Below are 17,688 nucleotides of genomic sequence, written 5' to 3'. Positions count from 1 at the left end.
CGGGGTGTTCATCCCCATAAGCAGGGCGTGAGCCGAGCCCGACGGGGCCGGGGACGGACGTCGAGGAGCGCCAGCGCTCCTTCTGGGGGTTAATGACTTCCGTAACGGACGTCGAGTTATCACCCTCCTCGTCACTTTCTGTAACAGCGGCGGCGGGTGAGGAAACTGACTTCGACATAGCGTAGTCCGCCCACCTCTTAACTTTCCGCTCTTTAAGAGTTCTTGGTTTCAAGAGCTTACAGGCCGCGCAGCTGTCCTCTTTATGATCGAGAGGCAAGCAACGATTACAGAGCTTGTGTTTGTCCTTCCAAGTGTATTTGCCCCTACAGAGTGGGCAAAACTTAAAAGGTGTCCTCTCCATAGCTGAGGCAATAAAAACTGGTGATAACAACCCCAAGGGAAAGATAGGGGAGAAAGAAAGACATTCTCGATGAGAAGATAAAAGTTCGAACCCCCACTCTCCCTACTGTATGTTGGCCGGCGAGGCCTGGCCACGTGTTCGGCAGCGCCGAAGGATCTCCTCCGTCTCTTCCCCTCCGTCGAAAACTTGCTCGGCGGAGAAACAGCTTCACAGCTAACGTCGAGGGGAGGGATCTTTAACAATAAGTATAAATTAAGCACCGAGGTCCGTAGTAAGTGTCTTGCAATGTCTCTCTAGGAGCTCCGCGTAAGGCGACCATAAGCTGGGCGGAAAAAAACAATCTGAGGGACCTCGACGCGCGAGGGATTGTGGGTACAACGCACGTCACTATAGGGATAGTGTTACAGACACGCCTTGTCGACGTCCCCTTTTCGACTACGAAAAACAAAATGCAATACTCTGCAGTGACCACTGGATGTCGGACCTATGCACAGCATGTGATTCTAAGCAGATTAACAAACATCAGAAATAATATTACGTTGCCTCCTTATAGTGAATTATTTCTAAATGATTGTGTAATAAATTAATAAGTGTTTTACCAAGAAACCTTGAATATAAGGGTCTACTTGAACCACTGATTGAGAAACCTCTATGTAACAACTTGTACTGCTCACATTCACTCTTGAGATAAGCCTGGCTGCTCAGCTTGCTACCAAAAACTGTGTGGTACAGACTTATACCAAAGGTTGGTTTGGCTTACACCTGTAGTCCTAATTGTGTGGTGGTCCCAGAGGGTACTGCATGCAATTCTACCTAACAACCGCCCCCACTCACCGCACCTGCAACCGCCAGAGCAGCCCCTGCCAGTATCTACAAGAGCTTGATGAGACCACACTGCCGTCAACAAGCATCTACAGACAAGGTAGGCACAATCCCGGGCACAATTAGCCACGCTACTAACTAGAAACCCGAAATTGGAGCGCGTTTAGGTCTGCCATTTGTGAAAGATAGACCCCACTATCTAGGATTCTCAAATTTAAGTGTGTTTAGACCTGCAATTTGTGAAACATAGGCCTCTCACACTATCTAGTCTTCTCACATTTAAGTGCATTTATATCTGCCATTTGTGAAACATAGGCCACTCTCCCACCATCTAGGATTGTCAAATTTATGTGTGTTTAGACCTGGCATCTGTGAAACATAGGCCTCTCTCCCAGTTAATCATGATTGTATGCAGTACCCTTAGGGTGCACTACAACAGCCATGACCTCCTGGCAATAGAAACCCAACCTTTGGTATAAGTCTGTACTACACAGGTTGGTAGTGTGGACGAATATCCAGGCTCATCTCAAGAGGGGTCAATGTGAGCTGTGGGCGAGTTACACAGATTCACAGTGACAAGTAGTCAAGCAAACACTTACACACAGGGTTTCTTGATTAAACACTTATTAATGTATTTACCAGTCAGTTAATGTAAGCCCTCTTCAGAAGGGAGCACTAATAAAACACCACACAAATATACTTCAAAACTATAAACTCTAAAGTTCAGTAGCAGTAAATACCCATTTGGGATGGCATACAGCAGAGATCTACACCCACAGGTGACTTAAATTGCTAGGTTGCTGCTGACATTAATGTATTACTGTTGGCATTCAGAATTATTTAAGAGTAAGTCCAAAGGGAAAGATTATTAGAGCAAACAAGATACCAAAGATTTCTTAAGCAGGCCAATACTTTCAGATCCCCCAATAAGAGTTATTCAGTTAACACAGGCTAAGCCAAAGTCAATAGGCAAAATTCTAGATGGGCTGAAGCACTTCTTTGAAGGTAAGTAGAAAAGTCTTTGCACAATGTTTTTGAAGTCTTTGGAGAAAAAGATGAATCAATGTAGGGCCACAAGCTGTTAGACTTGCGAGTAGTAGAAGATGCAAGCAACTCTACAGCAAGAGGGTTCTCTTAGACTTTGTGCAGTAACTTTAAAATGAAGAAAAGATGCAGCAGATGACTCCTGTTCCTGTGCAGTTCTGCAGAGCTCGCTGTTCCTGGGCCTCAGTTGTGAGGACAAGAGGGAGGACGTCGGGGGGACTCCAGCAATGCACAGGGACGGTCAAAACTTGCAACCGGCAAACTTCACTTTCAGTAGCTGTTCGGTGTTTCAGCTCCTCACGTCTACCGCAAATAGCAACACTGCGGTTCCTGGCTGTCGAGATGGACTTTCCTTGCTTCTGGGGTCCCGCACTCTGTTGAGGGGGCTCATGCTCTGTCAGTCCTGCTTCCTGGGAGTCCGGAGGATCTTGGCCAACTTAAAAGCAACGCACACAAACTGGTGTTCCTCTCCCTGGCTCTATGGTTTCCAGCAGCAACTGTGGAAATTCAACCAGCTCCGAGAAGGAAATCCAGGTGGCTTACTTTGGAGTTGATTGGTCCCACCAACTCAAGGGGAGAAGTCGTCCTTGCAGGGTCTTCTCTGTTGAAGCAAACTTGGCATTTCAGCACAGCAGCAGGGCTTCACCAGGCAAACCAATGGTCCAGGAGTTGCAGCAGGCATCCTCTTCAAGATCTTCCTCAGTTCCTTCATCCAGTGGTCGACTCTGCCTTCCAAGCCAAAAGACTCGCCTTTAATACAGTTCTCTGCCTTTCATTCCAGCCTAGCCGTCAGTCACCCAGCAGGGTGGCTGTCCTTGACGGACAGTCAGCCGGCCAATTATCACAGCGTGCATTTGGGTCTCCTAGGAGACTAAGCACGGAGTTTCAGGCACCTCCCTCACTTCCTGCCTACCTCAGACACCCTGGAGCAGGAGGCGGCTTCACTCGTGAACCCTGCCAAAAGACAAAAAGAACAAAGGGACCAAACCTGGTTTAGCGTGCAGAGTAAATCTCGAGAAGGACCTTTCCACAAAGAAACGGCGGAAAAAAGACCTGTGCCTTTTTTGACAAAAATGGCACCATTGGGTGCTTTACTGCAGCTCCGAACGCAGCCTGCAGTAAATGCACACAACAGTAGTAAAATGTAAACCACCTCCACCAGCCATTCAGTGAGGAAAGGGTAACATTAAAATGCTACATGAGAAGCTAGACAAAAGGGATACTAGGTAACCCCTCCAGCACCCTATTGTAAGATGGTGTGTACTGGGTCTACAAAGTTACAAAATGTAAGTAAAGTCAATTTCACTTCACTGCTCTCGGAAACAGAAGTTTATCCCAGAGAAGGTATTTAAACCTTTGGGAAATTAAGACTCCCTGCGTCACTGCACTAAAGGTGCTGAGTGCCACAATGTAAAAGATGATGCCTATGAAGTTTGTGTCTTTTGGTTGGAGTCTGACAGAGTTCATAAATCACATTAAAAAAAATGGGAAAAGGGTCTTGCTCTCTCCAGGGTAAAAAATAAAGTCCTAAAAATCGAGCAAAGTTGCTGGGGGTCTCAAAGGTAGAAGGAATTGGCACATTTCTGAGAATTCTCCCAGACACTCCCAAGGGTTCTCAAATTTAAGTGAGAGTTTAGATCTGCCATTGTGAAGCATAGGTCTCTCTCCCACCATCTAGGAGTACACATCTGACAGACTTCTCACTAGACAGATACCATGCCACACTGGTCAGAGCAGCACGCTGGCGCACCAGTAGACCCGATGAGACTAATCGCGGCAGAACTCAACCGCCAACATCACAAAGCCCATCACCCGGTCCCAGCACCTAATCAACCTGCAACCCCCAGCCCTCCCCTATTCCTTGTGCTCGCCGGACCAACCCCACTCACCCTAAACTGCTAAGCCCCCGCGTAGATCCCGCTGCACTCAACTAAGAACGGCAAGATGGAGAAAGGGAACAGAGATCCTTTCACCCTGGAACATACCAGAACGCACAAAGAGCCATATAAAACACCCATCACACTCCTCCCCTACCACTCAACCACTTCATCTGGTCACACCTTCACCGAACATAGCAACTCCAACCCGCGCTTCCCCAGCCTTAGCGCACCAAGAGCAGCTATGACCAAAACCCCAAGCTCCACAGCCCCCTCACCCCTGCCACCACTCACTCACACCCCTTGGACTGCCCAAAAGTAAAGGAAAGGCCCAGACCACAGAAGCCTTATGCCCCTCCTAGCATCACCCATCCTCCAGCGCAGATTGCAAACACTGCCACAACACAAGAGCCAAACCTCCCCACCCACACCCAATCCAGTACTAGCCCCATTCCCCTCATCTCCCACTCCCATTTTTCCCCTTTCTCCACAACCCACTCGCCCCCCACAACATGCTCAACCCCCTGTTTTGACCCCCTCACACCAGCCCCCCAAACCACTCACAACCATACCTGCCCGACACACACAAGGACATCCCACAAACCGTCCTGCATACTCATCAACACCAGGTCAGTATCCAAAAATAAACTTCACATCTTTGACCACATCATAGAAGAAAACCCAGACATCCTTTTCATTACCGAGACCTGGTTTGCAGAGGATTACGAACCCATCGCACACGAGGCCTTCCCACCCGCATACTACCATACTGTCCGGAAAACATTGCGAAGAGGGGTAGGGCTAGCAATAATTCACAAACACTAATTCCCATTAATAATGAAGGACACCTCAACCAACGCCACAGACTAAGAATCCCTCATGGTAAAACTCCAACTCTCACCCTCCACAGCTTTCTACTCATCTATAGACCCCCTGGTTACAACAACAACTTCGCAGACACTTGGTGAATCACTAGCCACCAACCTTATCCTACAGCCAACACTTACCATCTTTGGGGACTTCAACATATGGTTTGATTCCCCCCCCACCCTCAAACCCTATGACCTAATCACTCACAGACAATCTAAAATCCCTCAACCTGACAATACATCTCCACACCCACCCACACGGGAGGTCACACCCTTGATGCGATCTTCAGCAACACAAACATATCTACCCAGACCCCTCTATCATGGACTGCTCACTCAGCAATTCACTTCTCCATACCACTGAGCATAATGGCCGGCGGTCAAGACCACACACGCCCACCACCTCCCCTACCATTCCACTATGAATAAAGTCTTAAAATCAACCCAGATCTAGCACACTCACTCTTCAACTCTCTCCACACACTGTCCCTCCAGGAAGGACTTCCAGCGATCGAAACCTTCAACCTCTGGCTTACAAATACCTACACACCCAACAAAACGGACCACTCAGATCAGTACCAACACCAAGGGGGTTCACTGCCAAACTGAAACCACTAAAAACCCTCAAGCACCGTCTGGAACGGACCTGGAGAATCGACCCTACAGCACAGAATAAAACCGTCCTAGCAAGAACAACCAGAGCATATAGATTGGAAATCAGAAAAACCAAGAAAACAATCTATGGTAACAGAATCCTTAATGCACGAAACCCAAGCAAGGAAATAAATATAATATCAGAATTCAAATCCCTGGATGCTCAAGCCACCCCCCTCCAGTCTCGCAAGCCCTATGTGACACCCTATCACTGCACTTCCACAATGTCGCCATTGACAGACACTCTGCATCATCTCCAAGTTGGAACACATGCCCCGACACCCACCCGCCCACAGACCAACCTTCCTCAAATCCCACCTCGATACCAATCTTCGACTCTTTCTCCCCCCCCCTCCCGTCTCACACCAGGAGTTCTACCTGCTCGTAGCAGAAAGCCGCCCTTCTGGCTCCCCTGTGGACCCCTGCCCGCCCACACTGCTCAAAAACATCCTTGCCTCTACCTGTGCTGGTAGTATAACAAGCTCAATCCTCAACCACTCACTCTCCTCAGGATCCTTCATGCAAGACCTAAAAACCTACATCAAACCCATCCTCCTAAAACCGACACTCGACCCGCACAACTACATGCCAATATCCAACACCTGATTCATCACCAAGCTCATGGACCACGTGGCATACAAACAGCTTAGCCACTTCACCGAAGCCAACAACCTCCTATACCCTGCACAATGAGGCTTCAGACCACTCAGGAATGGAATCCTCCCTAGTATCTATCTGGGACGACCAAAAAAGAACAGCTGATGCAGAAGGCTGCGCTGTACTAATCCTCTCTGCAGCCTTCAATACCATCCATCACACTATCCTACTAGACAGGCTACACAGACACAGCCTTCTCTTGGATCACCTCCATCTCAAATGGTTCAAAAATCATGCACCTTCACCAGTTCACATCCACCTCACGACCAGTACAGAAAAGCGTACCACCAGGAGAATCCGTATCTCCCCTAATCTTCAACTTCTACCTCAAACCCCTGCCTATAAATCATCCGCTCATATAATCTTACCTGCTACAACTATGGAGAGGACGCCCAAATCATCCTTAAAATCCCAAAATCTCAAGGTTCCGGCACTCCGGAACTGTCACCATTCCTCTGATATTGATCACTGGATGACGACCAACCACCTCATCCTCAACCCCGGGAAAACTGAAATCCTGGTATGCGGGAAAACCCCTAGGACAAGCACTGGAAACGACCTCGCACATCACACCAACTCTGTATCCAAAACCTGCTTCTACCATCATACGGATTCCCAGGCGCATTTTCCCCTACCTCACCTATTCCCATTGTTTTTCTGCCATCAACTCCACTATCCTGTCCCATCTGGACAACGCAAATTGCCTCTACCTAGGCGGTCCAGCATTCCAACTTTGGAAACTCAAAGAATCCAAAACGCGGCAGCACGCCTGCTCATTAACCTACCACGCAGAGAACACATCAGCCCCACACTAAAAGTCCTCCATTGGCTCCCAATTGGCCAATGCACTACCTTTAAGGAAATGTGCATCGCCCACCGCGCCGTTCACAACACCGGCACTGAATTCCTTCAAGACAAAATCCTACCCCACCAGCCCTCAAGGAAGCTCGGATCTCGCACAGCATATCGCCTAGTGGTCCCACCCCCACAACTCCTCCAGGCTGGGCAGGTCCTTGTTCTCCGTCCAAGCCCAAATTATCTGGAACTCCCTACAACTACACATCCGCAACACTGAAAATCACCTGGAATTCAGAAGGGTCCTAAAAACCCAGCTCTTCTAAACTCCCACCTGAACTCTGCCCATCTCTAAACTACACGGCTGAACCCAACATCCCTATATACCAGTCACATAATTGAAGCCGGCAGCATTCTCAGCAGCTCACCTAGACATACAATCGCAAAAAAAACACTGCATTAGCATCGGCTCACCTGACAAACTATCACCCCATGCGCAATAACACCCCTTCCGACAAACGCACTAGGAAAGCCAGCAGCATTCACTGTCTCACACCGCACTAAACCCCACTTGTCCTCGCCGCTCAGACCGTCGCACCAGAGAGACCACGAATAATGAGACCATGCCGTCCACACTGGGCAAAGGATGCTACAGCCGAACTACATCGAAGCATACGGTACGTATACCTTTTAAGCACGTCTTGGACACAGGCCGTAGGCACGGCCATACATCCATGCACCATAGAATGCAGATATGACTATGCCCATCCGGTCTAGCAGCGCACATAGACGCCCATACTGAAACACCTGACTCACCTCAACACGTCTGCCACTAGCATAGGCCGACTACCAACCAAAGAAAGTAAATTCGGTATAGCTGGCTACACGTCCAATCTTCAACAATAGCAGAATATTGCAAACCACCAACTGCGCCCACACATTTGCCTGACCTTTGGGCTGCTTGGTGGAGCTTAGCCAGCCACCCAAGTCCTAAACCGCCATAATGTACACAAGCATCTCTCAATCCAAAACACTTAGAACCTCCAGCACATTGACTACGGTCACCGAGGGCGTTCCAACCACAAAGCGCATTGAGGCCATACAAATGGGGAAGAGCACTATATAAATAACCAAATAAATACTCCTACTACTCTCCTCATCCCTCAATTTTAGAACTCCCTTCATGTTAGGAAGAATTCTCAGAAATGTGCTGCTTCCCTTCTACCTTAGAGACCCCCAACTCTTTTACTGGACGTTTCATTTCTAACCTGGAGAGCGAGACCTTCCTCACTCATCTGTGATTTGGCTTTGGAGTCTGACAAACTCCATAGCCATTATCTTTACATTGTGAAACACAGTGGTCATTTTTTTGAAAAAAAAATGTCAGAAAAAAAAGTCAAATTCCTTTTTTTTAAAATGATATATTTATTTTGGGGTCCGGGAATAAAAGAAAATGGGTAAAAAAAAAAAAATTTAAAAAAGGGGGTTCGAATAAAAAACGTATTAAAAAATTACATTTTTGAATTCGAAAAAATTACTATGAACCGTGAAACACAGTATCTTCAGTGCAGTGGCACAGCAAAGTCTCTCAGATTTCCCAAAGGTTTAAATACTTTCTCTTGGATAAACTAATGTTTCCAAGAGCAGTGAAGTGAAGTTTACTTTTTTGTAACTTTCTAGACCCAGCGCACACTATCTTACAATAGGGTACTGGAGGGGTTACTTAGTATCCCTTTCTCATGTAACATGTTTATGTTACCCTTTCTACAATTAATGGCTGGTGGAAGTGGTTTACTTTTTCCTACCATTGTGTTTTTCTACCGTGGGCTGCAATACAGCTCCCATAGGTGCCCATTTTGCCAAAATGGCCCCGTCATCTTTTTCGCCATTTCTTGTTGGAAAGGTCCTTCTTGAGATTTACTCTGCGCACCAAACCAGGTTTGGTCCCTTAGTTCATTTGGTCTTTGGCAGGATTCACTGGTGAAGCCCGCCTCTGGCTTCAGTATGTCTGTCAGGGGCAGGCAGTGAGGGAGGTGCCCGAAACTCCCTATGCTTAATCCGCTTGGTTACAGGAATGCACCCAAAGGTGATTGGCCGGCTGGCTGTCCAGCCACCCTGCTTTGTGATCGACAGCTAGGCTACGAATGAATGGGAGAAATCTGCATCAAAGTCGAGGCTTTTTGCTTGGAAGGCAGAGGCGAGAGATCTACAGTCCCAAGGGTAGAAAGGATATTTCTATCCCTTCTACATTTTGTTAGCTGAAAACCAGTACAAACCACCATGTGGAATGCTGGGGAGATGCAATGTGTTAGGGAGAATTCTAATTTCTGTGTTAATGACCCTCTACCTTAGAGACCCCCAGCTCTTTTGCTGGACTTTAGGACTTTAATTTTTATCCTGAAGGCAGTAAGACCTTTTTCTCACTCTCCCATGTGTCTATCTGATTTAGACTATGTATTTCTTTTGGTTTTGGAGTCTGACAAACTCCATAGGCCTCACCTTTTTGTATTGTGACACGCAATACCCTCAGTGCAGTGTCACAGAGAAGTCCGTTGGATTTCTCTTAAGGTTTAAATACCTTCTCTTGGATAAACTACTGTTTCCAAGAGTAGTAAAGTAAAAATTGACTTTACTTACCTTGTTCTCTTTGTAGACCCAGCACACACCATCTTATGTGGAATGCTGGGGGGTTACTTAGTATCCCCTTTGTCTACTTTCTCATCACCCTCACTACAATTAATGGCTGGTGGCAGTGCTTCATTTTTCCTAACATTGTGCGTTACCACCACAGGCTGCATTCACAGCTGCAGTATTGAACACATGGGTGCCCATTTTGTCAAAATGGCCCATGTCTTTTTCCACCATTTCTTGCTTCTGAGGTCTTTCTTGGGTTTTACTCTGCATGCCAAAGCAGGTTAGGTCCCTTTGTTTTGTCCTTGGCGGGATTCACGGGAGAAGCCTGCCTCTGGCTCCAGCGTGTTTGGCAGGGCAGGAAGCAAGGGAGGTTCCCGAAACTCCCTGTGCTTAGTCGCCTTGGTTACAGGAATGTAGCCAAAGGCGATTGGCTGGCTGTCCTTGGAGGAAAGCCACCCAGCTGTGTGAGTGACAGCTAGGCTGCGAATGACTGGGAGAAACCTGCATAAAAGGCGAGGTCTTTTGCAAGGAAGGCAGAGTCAACCACTGGACGAAGGAACCGAAGAAAGAAACTGGAAGAGAAGCTTGCTGCACCTCCTGGACCAGTGGTTTGCCCGGTGAAGTCCTGCTGCAGTGCTGAATCTCCGAATTTCATATCAACTAGAGAAGCCTGGAAAGGATGACTTCGATCCTTGGGTTGGTGGGACCAACTAACCCAAGACTAACTTGACTGGAACCCCTCTCCCTGCTGGCTGTACTTCTTTGCTGCTGTTGGGACAGGAACAAGTGCATCGTAAGCTGCGTCAGAGTTCCAGGAAGAGCCCAAGGACTCCCTCAAAGCAGGACTCAAGCCTGAGCCACCTCAAAAGAAAGCTGGACCCCAGAAGCAAGGGTAGCCCACAAAGAGTCCAAGAACCGAGGTGGTGCTATTTAAGAGTAGCTGAAACCGGGAAGTACCACTGATCAGGAGTGAGCTCATTGCTGCTGCCGACCTTCAAACCGTAGTGCAGGAGTCCCCAGATGTCCTACCTCTTGTCCCCATGACTGAAGTCCAGGAACAAAGGCTATGCAGACCTACACAGGAACAGAAGCCAGCTGGAACCAATTTATTCTAACCAAAAGGTACTGTAAAACTAAGGGGACTAAGGGGGATTAGGAAAAGTAGTTTCAGCACAGCAGCAGGGCTTCACCGGGCAGTTCAACGGTCCAGGAGGATGCAGCAAGCTTCTATTCACAATGCCTTCGTCGGATGTTTCGTCCAGTGGGCGCCTCGGTCTTCAGTTCAAGAAGCCTCGCCTTTTATGTAAGTTACTCCCATTCATGCACATCCAAGCTGTCATTTGCACCGGGGGGGGGGGGGGGGGGCGGGGGTAGTGGCTGTCCTGCAAGGATAGCCAGATAGCCGATCAGGACTGGGTGCTTTCAGGTTACCAAGGAGACCAAGGACAGGGAGTTTCGAGCACCTCCCTTGCTTCCTGCCCTGCCAGACACACTGGAGCCAGAGGAGGGTTTCAGTACGGAAGCCCGCCAAAGGCAATACTAACCAAGGGCTCAAACCGGGCTTGACGTGATGAGTAAAACCCAAGACTGACCTCAAAAACAAGAAATGACAAAAACAGAAGGCCGCGGCCACTTTGCCACAATGGTCACCCATGGGTGCTATACTACAGTTGAGGATTCAGCCTGCGGTAAAAAGGCAGAATGGAAGGAAAATAAATCGCTGCCACCAGCCATTCAAAGTAGTGAGGGCAACATAAAAAATGTTACACAATTAAGTAGGAACAGGGGCTACTAAGTAACCCTCCAAGCACTCCACATAAAGTGGGGTGTGCTGGAGCTACATTTGAAAATGTTAAGCAAAGTCAATTTCACTTGACTATTCTTGGGAACGGTGGCTCACCCAAGAAAAGGTATTTAAACCTCAAGAGAAATCCAAAGCAATTCTTTGTGGCACTGCACTGAAAGTGCTGTGGATCACCATACAAAAGTAGAAGCATATGGAGTTTGTCAGACTCAAAAGAAACGCATGGTCCAAAGCAGATCAAAAATATGAGACCGTGACAAAAAGGTCTCACTTACTCCAGGGTAGAAATTAAAAGTCCTAAAGTCCAGCAAACGAGCTGGGGGTCTCTAAGGTTGCAGAGAATAAGCACAGAAATGAGAATTCTCCCTAACAATACGGCAACTCATTGCCAGCCTCCACGTGCAGGAGGCAGGATAACGTCACAGGTTTGCCCCATCTGCCTTTGCTAATGGTGTTCATACTGGAATGCTTTTAACTCACTGGGCCCCCAATGTACCCAGAGGGAAAGTTTAAGAGAATCTTTATCATATCACATAGAAACAAAGCACATTTTATCCCATGCTACAGCTTCAAGGAACTCTCACCTAAGCTCCTTTCGTCCCAGCACTCGGATATCCTTGCAGCACTCTCGCACATCCTGTGTTGTAGCAGAGTGGCGTTCCAGCTCAGGGTTATCCAAAGTGATCTGTCAAAAAACAAACACAGCTTACACCCTGTATGGAAATGAATGGCCCTTGTACAGTTGATCGAAACTCAGATTTGCCACCAATTTACTGTGGCCTTGGGGGAAGCCCTTTTATTGACCTCAGGCAGGTATTTTGTTAATGATCTCCAGTCAGCCCTTTTCTGGACTACCAGGGCAGGTCCATCTTATTGATCACTGGGCTGGGCTCCCTCTTTTTTGCCACCAAGGGCATCCCCCTTTAAGGTCCTCTGGGGAGACACTCACTCTTGGTGCCTTAGTCTAACACCATCGCTGACACAAATTCCCTGTACAAGCTCACCCATGGCCCAGTTTATAAGCTTGTCCACCAGACCAGTAACCACATGAAGAGGATAAATCAACATGAAATGCATGGTGCTAAGACTGTCGATTAGAAATAGTTTGATGAAATCTAAGTCCAAAATGGAATTTAGATGACAGTTTTGTCTGCCTTCTTAATATGGAACAAGCCCTCCAGAACAGTCGACAGCTTGCACAACATATACTTTTTTCTGACCGCTGTAAAAGGAGCCAAGTGTAAATTATCATTTTGCTATTGCTATAGAGGCTATTCCTGGTAATATAAGCTTCTACAATGAAGTGAGCATTTAATAGAGAAGAACAGGTTACTCACTCCTGGTAACGTTCTTTGCAATGGATGTTCCTCCAACGTATTCCTCATCTTTGACATTTAGTGTCCACAGCTCAGCTGCTTTGGAAATATTTCGGCAGAGGGCGCCCTGTGTCAATGGCGTTGGGTTGATATCCCTCGAAGGCCGCCGTTGAGGGTGACGTCATCAGATGTCTGCACAGCGCCCATAGCCCAAGTTCTTTTTCTTCACCCCTCCTCATGTAGCAGAAGTGGCAACAAATTGGGCCTGACCATACTCAGCCTTGTTGGAACGAAAGCTGTAATCGCATGGGAAATTCTACAGAGGGTTAGGTTGGGAGGGCGATGAGAAATACGTTGGAGGAACATCCAGTAGATAGAACATTACCAGGGGTAAGTAACTTGTTCTTAGAATGGATTGTGTCCTCCCACGTATTCCTCATTTTTGACAGACTCCCAAAGCAGTATCCATGATTGGAGGAAGGTGAAGAATTTAGTAAGATTTGAAATTAAAGGGCAGAATAAAGGACTGCCTTACCAAACGCCACATCTTGAGCATGGGAAGTATCCAGGGAATAATGCTTGGTAAACGCGTGTATCGAAGATCATGTTGCAGCATCACATATGTTCTTTATAGGGACACCCCTCTGCAGGGCTGTCAACGAAGCCATGCCTCTGGTTGAATGAGCATGCAAACCATCAGGAGGGACCTTGCCTGCCAAAGTATAGCATTCAGAAATAGTGAGAATGAACCACCTAGACAAAGTCTGCTTAGACACAGCCTGGCCTAGTTTGTGCCCGGTATACCTCACAAAGAGCTGGTCATCTACTCTCACCTTGGACATTCTGGAAATCGAAAAGCTCAAAGCTCTCCTATGAAACCTTTCCTCTTCCCTACTAGGACGCAGAGGAGGATAGCACAATTTTCTGACTCAATAAAAGTGTGAAACTACCTTAGGTAGAAAGGGGGGTCTGACTCAACTCAACCCTGTCCTTGTGGAATACAGTAAAGGGTGGCTTGGAAGAAAGTGCCTGCAACTCGCTCACTCTAAGCGCAGATGTAAGAGCAGCCAACATAATAGTCACAGAACTTATTCCAACAGCAACAGTACAGAGACTTTTTTGGCGGCCACCTGGCCACAAGCAACACCTCCATTACATCATCCAGGAGGTCCCAATCCTTATGTATCAACCTTTCAGAAACCATGCGTGAAAGTTGCGAGTCCTGACCGCTGGATTGAGAACCCGACCTTCCTCTCACGAGAGAAGATCCTTGCTTTGGGGAAGACTCATTGGAGGACAGATGGACATTTCCAGAAGATCCGGGTACCACGATCTCCTGGGCCAATCCGGAGCAACTAGGATGATGCGAGACCCGAACCGTCTTAACTTCCTGAGAACTTGACGAATGACGGGGACTGGAGGAAATGCATACAGTAGCTGGAATTCCCAAACCAACACGAACACGTCGCCTAGAGCTCCTCAGAGGAAATTCCCTTGGGCAGTACTGCTTGCACTTCCGGTTGGCACCAGTCGCAAACAGATCCACTTGCAGGGTTCCCCAAAGGGCGAAGACCTCTTGAAGGACTTCCTGAGCTAGTTCCCACTCGTGGGAGACTACGCTCTGCCTGCTCAAAGCGTCCGCCGCCGCATTCTCCTCTCCGGCCAGATGAACCGCCGCTAGGGAGATTTCTTCTTGAATTGCCCAGAACCAGAGCTGCATCGTCTCTATGCACAGTGGTAGTGACCTCTACACCACCTCTCGAGGTAATGCATGGCCACCATGTTGTCCATCATTATCAGGACATTCTTCCCCCGTACAGATGGCAGGAAAGCTTTCAGTGCTAACCCGATTGCTCTAGATTGATGTTAAGTTTGGACTCCGATGGAGACCAACGGCCGCTAATGGTCAGGTTGTTGGTGTGAGCTCCCCACCCTGTGAGGGAAGCGTCCGTAACTACAGATACCTCCGGCCATGGTTGCCAAAAAGGTTGTCCATTCATGAGGTTTCCTCGCAGGTCCACCATAGACGATCCTGTGAATTGGGACCATTGAGTCCTGAGCGCCCATTGAAGGGACCTCATTCACAGACGGGCCTCGGGCACCAGAAAAATGCAGGATGCCATGAGGTCGAGCAACCTTAAGAATTGGAAGACCGGAAGACTCTGGGCATTCTGAAATTTGGTTACCATCTGGAGAATGTTCTGAGCCCTCACCTTGGGTAGCAAACACTTCCAAGGACGTGTCTAAGACAGCCCTGATGTACTGGAGCTCTTGGGAAGGTGTCATATGGGACTCCTTGAAGTTGAGGGAGAAGCTCAGTCTGTGAAGGGAGTGACAGATAACGTTGAGATGATCCCAGGCTTGTTCAGGAGAACGCGCCATGATCAGCCAATCGTCCAGGTAGGGGTAGACGTGCATCCCCCCTCTCCTGAGATGTGCTGCCACTACCACCATCAGTTTGGTGAATACCCTCAGGTAGAGGTCAACCAGAATGAAATGGTGAGCTGCCAACGGCGGACTTCAGGTATTTCCTGTGCTTGAGATGGATCAGCACATGAAAATAAGTTGGAAGGCCTGAAGGACCTGAGAAAGAGTTACCATCTTGAATGTGTCCCTCCTGAGGCACTTGTTCAAATTTAAGTACAAGATGGGTCTCAGTCCCCCGACCTTTTTGGATTAAAAGAAATAAGGGGAGTACCCGCCCTTGTTCCTCTCCGCTACAGGCACTGGTTCTATAGCGCCTCTCTCTAGCGGGGTTAATATTTCCTGCACAAGGAGCGGATCTGGAAACCTCAGAGTGTACTCCCAGTGGATTGAGAGGCTTCCGTAGAACAGGAAGGCAGTACACGTGGGCTAATGTTTCCAGAGCCCAAGCATCCGAAGTAATGGCTCGCCATTCTTCCAGATGCTGAGACAGCCTGCCCCCCCACTGGTGAGCTGTGACCGAAGGCCTCAGAGCGGTTTTGAAGCGGCAGTAGCAGAGCCGGACGGCAAAGAGGCTGCTACTTGAGCGGCTTTGGCACCTCTACCTTATCCACCACGAGGAAACTTACGTTGGCCTCTGACTGGCCATTCCTCTTGTCCTTCCAAATGATAAGTAGTAAGGAAAGGCACTACCCCTCCATTGCTGTCCGCTAGGACGAAGAGGCTGGGGCTTCCTTACAGCTGTGCCCAAAGACTTGGCGGCTGCCTTGTCTTTGACTTGAGACTTGCTCCTCAAGGTTCTCGTCAGCCTTGCTGCCAAAAAGGTGAGACCCGTGAAATGGCAATTTTCTAGCCTGAACATCCGGTGCAAAACCCGGCTTCGGAAACCACACAAATCGGCGTATTACGGTCCTCGTAGCCATGGACCGGCTGACAATGTCTGCAACATCCAACCCAGACTGAAGGGATCCACACATGGCTTCCTTGCCACCCTGAGGAGCTAAGAAGCTCTCCCTTTCTTCTCCTTCGGGAATATGCTCAGCCACCATAGATCTGCAATCCCACAGAGTGTACGAAAATCTTGCCAAGGAACAAGAGGAGTTGGTCGCCTTCAATGCCATACTCCCAGCTGAAAATAACGTGCACGCCCATCCATCCACGCGCTTATCGTCCCTATCTGGTGGGATGGTAGGGTACACAGCCTGCTTCGAGGTAGCCGAGGCTGCTTGGACCACCAGACTCTCAGGAGTGGGGTGAGGTGACAGATAGCCAGGGTCACTACTGTAGGAGCGGACTTTTCTCGTCACACTTGTTCACCGCCAGATTAGTCTCCAAGGTTTCCTAATTATTTGCCACCCGGTTCTGCAGAGCCACATGAAAGGACAACATGGGATCTGTAGTAGGACCCCGATCCAAAATGTCCGTAACATCATCCTGATCATAGTGGGCAGTAGGCCTGGCCCAGCCCAAATACTACACCACTTTTGACATAAGGCTTCGATAAGAGGAATCGGCATTGTCACCAGCGTCTGGTCTGCCAAACTCCAGCTCAGGAGAAGTGTCTATACCACTTGCATTAGGCAAGGTATCTCAAAGATCCTGCATCCTACTCTCCTCCGAGAGGAGGCATTCGGGCACATTAGGGGTCCCAAACTGGAAACCAAAAGGAGCCTCACCTTCATCAGAATGTGCCTCCTCCTCAAAAATGGAGATGAGGGACTTAAAAAAGTCAATATTTGGCAGAGATTTACACCTTTTCTCAAGAAGCACAGTCGGAGGCTTCAAATTCGACGACTTGGACTTAGACACCTCTTTAGGTGGTTCTACCTTTACCAGGGGCTGCAACGATAAATTTGGTGCTGTCAGCGTCAACAACGGCTCCGAAGGCATCGAGGGTCTGATCGGGGTGGAAGACCCGACAGGCTTGGTGCCGATGGCTTCGAGGGCATTAAGCAAGATTGTATGCAGTACCCTTTGGGTGCAATACAACAACCCTGACCTCCTGGCAATAGGAACCCAACCTTTGGTATAAGTCTGTATTACAGAGGTTGGTAGCGTGTTGAGCAGCCAGCCTTATCTCAAGACGGGTCAATGTGAGCTGTAGGGGAGTTACACAGTGACAAGTATTCAAATAAACTCTTACACACAAGGTTTTTGGTTAAACAGTTATTCATTCATTTAGAGTAAGCCTTCTTCAGAAGGGGGCTATATAAGATACAAATACACACTCTTAAAATGTCTAAATCAATAAAAACCCTTTTGGGATGACACACAGACACTTCTTACACCCTCAGGTGACTTTAGTAACTGGGACACTGGAGATTAATATACCAATGTTTGCATTTAGAATCAGACTTAGGAGTATGTCAAAGAAAAAGATTATGAGAACAGAACAAGAGATCACACAAATATTCTGAAGCAGGTAAGTACT

The 17,688-nt window shown here is 48.1% G+C and overlaps 1 protein-coding gene across 3 annotated transcripts in view; it reads right to left on the bottom strand.

Annotated features, from left to right (window-relative positions):
* Positions 1–17,688, bottom strand: part of FTSJ3 (FtsJ RNA 2'-O-methyltransferase 3) — a 416,394-nt gene that overhangs the window by 213,718 nt on the left and 184,988 nt on the right. For all 3 annotated transcript variants that reach the window (XM_069629038.1, XM_069629037.1, XM_069629039.1), the window contains exon 10: positions 12,102–12,202. In XM_069629038.1, the coding sequence (XP_069485139.1) occupies positions 12,102–12,202 (101 nt within the window). The remainder of the gene's footprint in view (positions 1–12,101; positions 12,203–17,688) is intronic.

This window comes from Ambystoma mexicanum, chromosome 12 (assembly GCF_040938575.1).
Source record: "Ambystoma mexicanum isolate Mex_15411 chromosome 12, UKY_AmexF1_1, whole genome shotgun sequence".
NCBI classification, from domain to species: Eukaryota; Metazoa; Chordata; class Amphibia; order Caudata; family Ambystomatidae; genus Ambystoma; species Ambystoma mexicanum.
Note: the sequence above shows the minus strand (reverse complement) of the source record. Positions and strands in the feature narration are given on the sequence as shown.